The sequence below is a fragment of the Perca flavescens genome, chromosome 12 (genome assembly GCF_004354835.1).
Source record: "Perca flavescens isolate YP-PL-M2 chromosome 12, PFLA_1.0, whole genome shotgun sequence".
NCBI lineage: Eukaryota > Metazoa > Chordata > Actinopteri > Perciformes > Percidae > Perca > Perca flavescens.
Window position 1 is genome coordinate 11,267,901 of NC_041342.1, and position 11,010 is coordinate 11,278,910.

General features: G+C 42.3%; 1 protein-coding gene across 1 annotated transcript in view; it reads left to right on the forward strand.

Moving 5' to 3' along the window:
- pkn2a (protein kinase N2a) overlaps window positions 1-7,435 on the forward strand; it is a 36,603-nt gene extending 29,168 nt beyond the window's left edge. Inside the window, exons 14-23 of the mRNA XM_028592861.1 lie at window positions 1,801-1,937; window positions 2,324-2,399; window positions 3,860-3,951; window positions 4,426-4,602; window positions 4,963-5,025; window positions 5,122-5,198; window positions 6,109-6,251; window positions 6,392-6,499; window positions 6,750-6,830; window positions 6,935-7,435. Coding sequence (XP_028448662.1) covers window positions 1,801-1,937; window positions 2,324-2,399; window positions 3,860-3,951; window positions 4,426-4,602; window positions 4,963-5,025; window positions 5,122-5,198; window positions 6,109-6,251; window positions 6,392-6,499; window positions 6,750-6,830; window positions 6,935-7,138 — 1,158 coding nt within the window. The 3' untranslated portion in view covers window positions 7,139-7,435. The remainder of the gene's footprint in view (window positions 1-1,800; window positions 1,938-2,323; window positions 2,400-3,859; window positions 3,952-4,425; window positions 4,603-4,962; window positions 5,026-5,121; window positions 5,199-6,108; window positions 6,252-6,391; window positions 6,500-6,749; window positions 6,831-6,934) is intronic.
- Window positions 7,436-11,010: the final 3,575 nt, after the last annotated feature.

Here is an 11,010-nt window from a genome sequence, read left to right on the forward strand (position 1 = left end):
TGTCCCGGAAATGCGCGTAAAGCGGCTCTCCACTCTGCTAAAGATACGCGTCGGGTCTATTTTCACGCGAGCCACGGGAAGTTCGGACAGCCGAGCAGGAAAGCATCCAGTCAATTTACCAAAAGACACCCCCCAATATTGTATACAGTACGTCTCCTTTACAACACCATGGATTTATCTTGGAGGTGGAAAAACATACTAACAATCACAGATCCTTTTTATCAGGACAATGCCAGAAAAGAGAAGGCATGCAGTTTAATTACAGGAGTGCTTGGACTGGAAGGTAGATACTACTAGCTTGTAGAGATAATAAAAGAGTCGGACAGGCAAGACGCTCCGCTTCTGTGACGCTCCCAGTGTGGTATGGCACACGGCGGAGGACGGAACAAAACCGCGGCGCAGCCGGCAAGCAGCACGTGGAAAAGCTAGTTTAGAGCGAGCTAAACCGAACCATAAACATTTTTTGACCACTGTCTTCTAATAAAACATTCTGTGTTAGCCACATAATAAATAACAAAATCTCCAAATATAAGATCTTTCCCATGTATTGACTTATGTCCACCTCGCTATGGTTGTAACCTGTGACCATCAGTCAGGCTATCCATAGTCTATATCCTCGACGTTCCACTTCCAGGATTGCTCCGTTGTCGATGGAAATTCTGCCAGATTTCACTCATTTAGGCCATTGTCTTGGGCTTTCTTCGTGTTGGCATTTTAAACTCCGGTGGATTTCTGAGGACTCTGGTTAACTGCTCCTCAGATCTCTGCAGGGTAAATCCAGACAGCTAGCTAGACTAACTGTCCAATCTGAGTTTTCTGTCGCACGACTTAGACCAGTGGTTCCCAACCTGGGGTCCGGGCACCCCCAGGGGGGGCGGCAAAGATCACAGGGGGGGGCGCAAGTCTTTATCTGGTTTGAGGTTGAGGAAAAAAAAAAAATATTTGTACATGTTAAACAAATTATGATAATACAATAGAATATATAATGTATACAAAAGTCTGTATGAAAACTATAGATTTTGTTGTATCCTCGTTTTTCCCGCCGCCACGGCATCACTGTTTTATGAATGAAACATGGCGGAGAAACGTAACAGTGCTGATAACCCCTCTGTATCAAAAAAGAAAGTAAGGCTCTATCTCGAGAGTTACCTCAACTTCGGTTTCGGGGGGGCTCAGCTTTTCTTAGACATGAGTAGGGGGGGCGCCAAGGAAAAAAGGTTGGGAACCACTGACTTAGACAACCTTTGAACGTGCACGTTCCACCAAAACAAGTTCCTTCAAGGCTATTTTGCAGCGGCACCGGGTCTCTGTCCGGCGCTTAGCACCGCCCAAGACGATTATGATTGGTTTAAAGAAATGCCAATAAACCAGAGCACGTTTTTCTCCCATCCCGGAATGCTGTGTGGACTAGCCAGACCCTCCTCCGCAGCGCTGTGGAGGAAGGTCTGGCAAAGCGAGACTAGCCTATCTATAACCAAAGAAGCGCTTAGTCAAGTCATAGTCACAGGATTTGTTTGACTAAACTATATAGTTAATATATTTGATTTGATTGGTTCTCCATTATGATTGTGTTCCTGCAAATGAATACAGTCATGCAGATCTTATTATGTAGTGATTATCAAAGTGTATTTGTGCATATAATAATATTATTATTATTATTAACAACACAACCGATGTAACTATCATTTTTCATTACTAAATAATGCCTAAAAGCTTATCCCTATATCATTTCTAGCTGATCAAATCCCCATTTTGCCCATTTTAATTCACTTTTCACTGCTTTGCATTGGTTCTCTGCAGGATGCACTCGCCTCGTTTGATTTCTTGAACAAGAGGAACAGCATGGCGCTGAAGCCAGACCTGGACCGCGCGCTGGAGCAGGAGATGCAGCATCCAGACCTGGAGCTCATTGCCATCCAGAAAGACACCGAGATAAGGTTGGAGAGCCACGGTCTTGTCTTATTTGCGTTCCATTTAAACCCACATTTCTTGATATTTAATTTGACAAAGGGGGACTGGAAGACTAACATGATTTGGGGTCACATTTTGCGGACAACCTGCCACCTTCGTTGCTTTCATTGTTCAAGTTCTTGACATCTTCTGTCCAGTTTAAAATGTTCTGACATGCAAGTATTCAGTGGAGCCGAAATAAAGTAACACGGGTGTGAACACTGCCCCCTGGCTTTGAATCTTTTGTGTTGCAAAAATGAACACCCATTGTCTGGTGCAGGCTGGTTCTGTATTCAAACCCACGAGCTTCATGCAGCTGTCTCTACATTTAATTCAGAATAGATACTAATGTAAACACTGATCTTTTTTCCAGGGAAGAAGAGCAGTTCCACTTCAGTCTCCAAGACTTCAAATGTGTAGCAGTCCTTGGACGGGGTCACTTTGGAAAGGTATGTTTCATTTGATCATCCAACATAGGGCTGCAACTCAGTTAGTCTGGCTCTGTGTTTTCCTTGCTTAATTGTTTTGTCTTAAACAAAGTAGTGAAAAAAATGCTCGTTTATAATTTTCCTGATGGTGACGTCTTTTAAATTGCTTGTTTTATGTGACGAAACCCAAGTCCAAAACCCAAATATATATTAAAGGTCCAGTGTGTAACGTGTTTAGTTGTTCATTCTCAAAATCTGTGTTGCCCGTTCACAAACTTGTCCTTTTTCATGAATATTTACCACCACCATCAATTCCAAGTATTCCTTTTTGGCTTGACATTTTACATTGGGGTAGACGCTCCATATTCATGCGCCATCTAGAAATACGTTAGCCGGTAAGGGACATACAGGACCTACTGCTCCGCCTTTCGCGTTTTCGCTGTCACATGATAAACTCACAGGTGCTGCTAATGCTGCTAATGGGTATCGTAGCTTCCCGGCCCCGACAAGTTTTAAGAAGGAAACATGGAGGACCACACGTATTCAAAATCCAAATTTCAGCAACAAGAGTCTTCTTCTTCTTCGCCCAGAAAAAGAAAAAGGAGATTGAAAAGAGCAAGAGGCCGGCATCATCAGAAAAAGTGTGAAGGCTACCGTAGCTGTAATATGTACTTTGAACTGTGTGGGGCGAGAGAGTTGATTGCGATATATGATCTCAACGCTAGATGGGAGAAATACCCACACACTGGACCTTTTTAAGTTTACTATCAAATATGACAACAAAAAGCATCAAATCATCAGGTTTTAGAAGCTGCAATTGGGAAATATTTGGCATGTTGCTTGAATTATCACTTCCAGCGATTTGTAAATTCTAAAAATAATCCCCTTTTGACGCACGCACTGCAAAGCTGAAATTGTCTAGACTTTCCATCCACTGTCACTATCTAATAAAGGGAGAAAATGCCCCCCAAAAATAATATCAATAATCGTCAGACAAATAAAGGAACGGCAAGAGATTCGGGTTGTTAGAGAGCTAATTATGAACACTGTGTAATCCGTGCCATGTCCTGCCTACTGCACGCTCTACCCAGACACACCCCCCCATAAACCAAACACAGTATTTCTAGTAAGTGACAACGTGAGACATCTCCTGTTGTGTGCTACATGTGTGAAAGGGAAAATTCTGTCAATTACTTCGCCTAATTTCGTCAAATATTGTCCAGAATGGATATGAGAAAAGGGCTCCAGCTGCTGATCCAGTTTCTGTCAGTTGATTAATTGAATAATGAATGAATTGGCTGATTGTTTCAGCTCTAGTCCGACAGAACAAAGCAGGCAGAAAGCTGAAATTTGGTTTCTTTAAAGTCTCTCTCTCTCTCTCTCTCTCTCTCTCTCTCTCTCTCTCTCTCTCTCTCTCTCTCTCTCTCTCTCTCTCTCTCTCTCCCTCTCCCTCTCCCTCCCCTCCTGCTTCCCATCCTCAGGTGTTGTTGGCAGAATATAAAAGCACAGGAGAGATGTTTGCTATCAAAGCGCTGAAGAAAGGAGACATTGTGGCTCGCGATGAAGTGGACAGGTAAACATTGAAATCTTCTGATCAGACTAGTCACTCTGCCGAAAAACGCTGCAATTGGCAAATGGAAAGAAACTGTAAATATCTTTTAGTTTCTTTAGTAGTCGGGTGCAGTGGTGTAGTCTCATGTATTGTAGTGGGTATACTGTACTGTATATGTATACGTTTGGGGGGGAAATTTCAGCGTCAAAGACTTAATTTCCTGAATTTTGATACACTTTTTTTTTTTTTTTTTTTTTTTTTTTTTTTTAGGCAGCAATTCACAGCTAAAATACCTTTTTTTATTTTGCCTATGCAAAGAAGAAAAAAAAACACAGATGACAATTTAAAATATGTCAAAAATATAATGGAAAGTATGTTGTTACGTGTCATTGGGCATTTTTAAGTGGGTATATGGAAATCCTGGAGCTTTCTTAGTGGGTATACTGCGTATACCTGCGTATCACAACACACTCCCCCTCTCTCTCTCTCTACCAGCCTGATGTGCGAGAAGAGGATTTTCGAAGCGGTCAACAGCGTCCGCCACCCGTTCCTGGTCAACCTGTTTGCGTGTTTCCAGACGCAGGAGCACGTGTGTTTTGTCATGGAGTACGCGGCGGGAGGCGACCTGATGATGCACATCCACGCTGATGTCTTCTCTGAGCCCAGGGCCATGTGAGTGCCTCAACCCTGACTATACACATTTAGATTTCATGCTTCTCTCAGCTGATCAGACTTGTCGGGGGGAGGGATGTCACGTGTCTTGTTTCTGATTGGCTAATGGGTGCCTTCATCATTTGCAGGGCTGTGACATTATTATTATTATTATTATATTATTATTATTAAAGTTCTATTTTGTGAGGCGCCTGGGTAGCACACCTGGTTGAGCATGCATCCCCACCGTTCAAAGGGTTGGTCCCTACCGCAGTGGCTGCGGGTTTGATTCTGACCTGCGGCCCTTTGCTGCGTGTCATTCCCATTATTTGCTTTCTAATGTACCGTTTTTTTTTTTTTTTTTTTTGCTTTCCCTTGCAGATTTTATGCCGCCTGCGTCGTATTGGGATTACAGTTCTTACATGACCATAAGATTGTGTACAGGTAAGCAGTTTGAGTAATGTTAAGTCATTCAGTTGAGTCCCGCATCTGTCAGGAGGAGCAGGAAGTCTTTAAACATGTTTTTTTTGTTATTTTTAGAGATTTGAAGCTGGATAACCTGCTGCTGGATACGGAGGGCTATGTTAAGATCGCTGACTTTGGGCTTTGCAAAGAAGGTAAAATGGAAAAGCACATTATACTTTAAAGGAACACGCCGACTTATTGGGACTTTGTCTTATTCACGGTATCCCCCAGAGTTAGAGAAGTCCATACATAACCTTCTCATCTCCGTGCGTGTCATTACTCTGTCTGACGCACCCACCGCTAGCCTAGCTTAGCACAGATCCTGGAGGTAACCGGCTCCATCTAGCCTACTGCTCCCAATAAGTGACAAAATAACGCCAACATTTTCCTATTTACATGTTGTGATTTGTATTATAATAACAAGGTCACATGAGACACAGCCGTCTTCTAACCATATACATACTGGGAACTATATTCTCAGAAGGCGAAGCACTGCTACTTCTGCTACTTGGGCGGAGTGATTAGCACAACACCTAAAAAAAAAAAAAAAAAAAGCACCATTGTTACTCTCTGCTCCTCACCACGGGGCTTCTCAGGCGCTGCGAGCAAATCACTCCACCCAAGTAGCAGAAGTAGCAGTGCTTCGCCTTCTGAGAATATAGTTCCCAGTATGTATACGGTTAGAAGATGGCTGTGTCTCATGTGACCTTGTTATTTGTACACGCTGTGACTATAATACAAATCACAACATGTAAATAGGAACATGGTGGCATTATTTTGTCACTTATTGGGAGCAGTAGTCTAGATGGAGCCGGTTACCTCCAGGATGTGTGCTAAGCAAGGCTAGCGGTGGGTGCGTCAGACAGAGTTAGGACACGTACGGAGATGAGAAGGGTATGTATGGACTTATCTAACTCCGGGGGACACCGTGAATAAGACAAAGTCCCAATAAGTCGGCGTGTTCCTTTTTAAGCTCTATACTTCCGAGATTAAACGTATGATCTAGTGATAGTTCCAGGAGGATTGGTCTTTTTGTTTGAACGGTCTCTGTGGTGCTTTCAGGAATGGGTTTCAGGGACCGCACCAGCACGTTTTGTGGCACGCCAGAGTTTCTAGCTCCCGAGGTGCTGACTGAAACGTCGTACACCCGAGCCGTGGACTGGTGGGGGCTGGGCGTCCTCATCTTTGAGATGCTGGTTGGGGAGGTGAGTGCTTATTTTCCCTCACGATTTTAATGGCCGCCTTCAATCAAGTTGTACGAAACCTTCCCAAACATTGGTGCTTGTACATCGCTGCACCAGCTGTCCCGTCTCCATCTCTTCCATCTTGTCCCGTCTCTTTTCAGTCGCCCTTCCCCGGTGACGACGAGGAGGAGGTGTTCGACAGCATCGTCAACGACGAAGTGCGCTACCCACGGTTCCTCTCCACCGAGGCCATCTCCATCATGAGGAGGGTGTGTAAAAACCGACGGAGAAGGAAGGAATCGGTCTTATGGGATTGAACTCAGAACAACTGAATAATCACAGATGTGCAAACTCTGCTTGTTTTTTTTTTTCCCCTCCTGACAGCCTGTTACTGTGTAGAGTAATCATCCAGTAAATGACTAGTGTTTGTCCCTTGCTAGTGTACTAATAATAATAATAATAATAATAATAATAATAACAATAATATTTACTGCATGTTCTGCTTCTCCTTCTGCTCAGCTTTTGAGGAGGAGTCCAGAACGACGACTGGGAGCAGGAGAAAGGGACGCAGAGGAAGTGAAGAAGCATCTATTCTTCAGGGTAAGGAACAACAACACAATCTGCGCTCTCGTTTTTGAAATAAAGAACCCTCCCCCCCCCCCCCCAACCCACCCGCTAATGTGACCCTCTCGGTTTCTTGGCAGAGCATGGATTGGAACGGACTGTTGGCTAAGAAGGTGAAGCCGCCGTTCGTGCCGACTATTCAGGGCGCCAACGACGTGAGCAACTTCGACGACGAATTTACCTCAGAGGCTCCGATCTTAACCCCGCCCCGGGAACCCCGAGCGCTGAACTCGGACGAGCAGAACATGTTCTCTAACTTTGATTACATCGCCGACTGGTGTTAGCTTAGTCCGGGCCCCATGTCTACACACACACAAACACACACACACACACACACACACACACACACACACGCATAATCTCACACACAAACACACACACTGTGAACCAACTAACACAGCGATGACTGTAGCTCACATCAATTTTTAAAACGTTCCTCTTCCTTGCCCAAAATGTGGAGGAGGAGGAGGAGGAGGGAGGAGGAGGAGGAGGAGGAGAAGGACCGAGCGCGGCTCCCTCCCTGAGCCTTCGGGCAAAAACTCTGTGCCATTGAGAAGAAAGTCCAGAAGCCTCCCGTGGACCCCCCCACACACTTATTTTTTAATCCACATGAAGAACTTTTTTTTTTTTTTTTTTTTTTTAGAAAAAGAAAACAAAGAAACTCTGTTGTTGGAGAGTGAAGGAGGGACGTTTGTCCTCCGTGTCCATTGTCTGACCACTGAGAATGTTTTTCATATGAACTCTTGAGAAGACGGCAACATCACAATCATGTTATTCAGCGTCACTGTCTTCCGTTTATTTCACCTGTACAGATTATATTCAGTCGTATATTTTATAGTTGCTTTTTATTTTTTTTTCTTCTTCTTCTTTTATTGGCAAAGCCCTCGCCATAGCTTAAGGACATTTTTATCTCACTGTAAAAGTTTGACATTTCTGCCAGGCGTTCAAGTGAATTTTTGAAGTGCTCAAAGCATTCTCACTGAGCGGTGAACTCCAACAAACATCCTGACTACTGCTGCTGCTGCTGCTTCTCCACTTGAACTCAAAGTCCGAGTCTTCACACTACATTTATTTAGTTTACTCCAGGGGCCCAGTCTTCGTCCACAATCATTCTCTTTGATTCCATGTCTACATTCAACAACACACATCATCATAATAATAATAATCTTATTCTAATATCAAACCACAGTCCATCCAGTTTTAAATGCTACTTAAGCTGTTAAATTTACTATCATCACTTAGTTTTTATTTGGAAATCAATATTGTAAATGAGTTGGTAATTAAAACAATGCCTTCTGGCCCAAAGAATTTATGCAAAATATTGAATATTCTTTTGTCTGGTGCCCTCTAGTGGCTTTGTAGATAATTCAGCTGAACTCAGTTCTAAAGATCAAAGTGCTGCTTGGTATTGCAGTATCTTTTGGAGCAATAAGATCAAGCATTAAGTTATTTTTTTTGTTCAGTTGGATTTCCATTTTTTATTTTTTTTTCCTTGCTCAACGAACAGCCGTTTGTGGTGAACCTGACAGCATTTTTCTCGTTACCTCAGTCGAAGTGAAAAAACACTAATATGAGTCGCACAGTTAAAAGCTACAAAAAACAAATTCATCCTGTCCCCCTTGAAGCAGCAGACAAACAACTCCTCATGGTTTAAGTTAAGAGAGAGAGAGAAAAAAAATAAAATAAAACGATCGATGGACTGACAGCGGACCCAATGACTGATAAAACAGATGTGTTGTGCAGAAATCCATAAGACAAGTGCCGAACTGGTCTGATTTTGGAACATATGAAACTCTGTTTATCCTAGGGGTTTGTCAAAATGCCCTTTTAAATGCTTCCCACACTGTTCTGTGATCAGTTTATAATATATCAGAGTTTTTCCAGTCTGGCACAGTGGAACCAGCTGGCGACTTTTGTCAATTTGCATGATATATATATATATATATATATATATATATATATATATATATATATATATATATATATATATATATATATATATATATATATATATATATATGACTCAAATGTTGGAGGCCTGTTGATATGAAATCACTACAGGGGAGGGCAGGGTATATTATATATACATACTGTATGTACACAATTAAGCTGAAAGCACTAATTTTATCAATAGTTTTTAATTATCTACATTTCTTAATGATGAAAATAGATTGTACAAAGTTTTTTTTTTTATTCTTTGCCTGTGCATGTTGTTGCCAGAACAGACAAAAACTTTATGGATGGTACACCAGCACTCAAGTCCCAACTGTTGCAGATCACCCAAATAAGAGGGGTTTCTGCAGTTGTTGCCCATCATGAATGCACAAATTAAACATTTGTAATAGTGGCTTTGTTTTTATTTGTATCCCTGACATCTCACCCTAATGGGTTTTTAATTTTACCTGCTGTCACCCTGGAAACTAATTTTAAGTGCTCACAAAGAGGCTGTGGAGTTTTCTTTTTAAAGACCTTCTATATATATCTATGTATATACAGTACAGGCCAAAAGTTTGGACACACCTTCTCATTCAATGCGTTTTCTGTATTTTCATGACCATTTACATTGTAAATTCTCACTGAAGGCATCAAAACTATGAATTAACACATATGGAAGTATGTACTGTGTGAAATAACTGAAAACATGTCTTATATTTTAGATTCTTCAAAGTAGCCACCCTTTGCTTTTTTTGATAGCGCTGCAAACCCTTGGTGTTCTCTCACAAGTGTGCCTTGTCAGGGTTAATTAGTGGATTTTTTTCCCTTATTAATGGGGTTGAGACCATCAGTTGTGTTGTGCAGAAGTCAGGTTGATAAACAGCTGACAACCCTATTGGACAACTGTTATAATTCATGTTATGGCAAGAACCAATCAGCTAAGTAAAGAGAAACGAGTGGCCATCATTACTTTAACAAATGAAGGTCAGTCAGTCTGGAAATTTGCAAAACTTTTGAATGTGTCCCCAAGTGCAGTCGCAAAAAAATTATGTTTAAAAAAAAGAAATCATGGAATCAATTTATAAACCAAAATGTATTCTACATTTTTGACTCATCAAAGTAGCCCCCTTTGGCAGATATAACAGCTGAACACACTCGTGGCATTCTTTCTACAATGGAAATCAAATATTCTTCAGAAAGTTCTTCCCAACTCTGTTGCAGAAGTTCCCATAAATGTGTGTGGCACTTGTAGGTTGCTTTGCTTTCACTTTTCTGTCCAGTTCATCCCAAACCAGCTCAATGGGGTTTAAGTCTGGTGACTGTGCTGGCCACTCCATGTATTTAAGCTTACCACCTTGTTCTTTTTTGTTAAGGTAGTTCTGGCATAGCTTGGACTTCTGTTTTGGGTCATTATCTTGCTGTAGGATGAACCACTGACCAACTAGGCACCGACCAGAGGTTACTGCATGGCGCTGCAAAATGCTGTGGTAGCCGTTTTGGTTCAGGGTGCCTTTCACTCTGTACAAATCACTGACCCTGGATCCAGCAAAACAGCCCCAGACCATCACGCTTCCTCCTCCATGTTTGACAGTTGATGTCACACACTGAGGAACCATCCTTTCGCCTACTCGACGGCGTACAAAAATCCTGCGTGATGAACCGAAGATTTCAAATTTTGATTTATCAGTCCATAACACCTTCTTCCAGTCCTCAGTAGTCCATTGACGATGTTTCTTGGCCCAGGCAAGCCTCTTTTTCTTATTCTGACGTCTTAGCAATGGCTTTCTTGCTGCAACTCGACCTATCAAACCTGCAGCTCGAAGTCTTCTCTTTACTGTTGAAACTGAGACTTGCTTATTACGACCACTATTAAGCTGTGCTTGAAGCTGTTGTCCTGTGAGCCGCCTATCACGCAAGCTGTTGACTCTCAGAAACTTGTCTTCTGATTCTGTCGTGGCTTTGGGTCTGCCAGACCTCTTCCTGTCAGAGTTCCCCCCCCAGTTTCTAAGTGCCTTTTGATGGTGAAGAATACTGTACTCACTGAAACCTTGACTTTCTTCGCAATCTCTCTGTAGGAAAGACCAACATTCTTAAGTGTTATGATGGTCTGTCTCTCTTCCATTGTTAATTGCCTTTTTCGCGCCATTTTTATAGCAACACACTACTTTCTGCAGTACAACACTGTTCAAATAATGCTCCCGAGGGTACAGTACCACAGTGT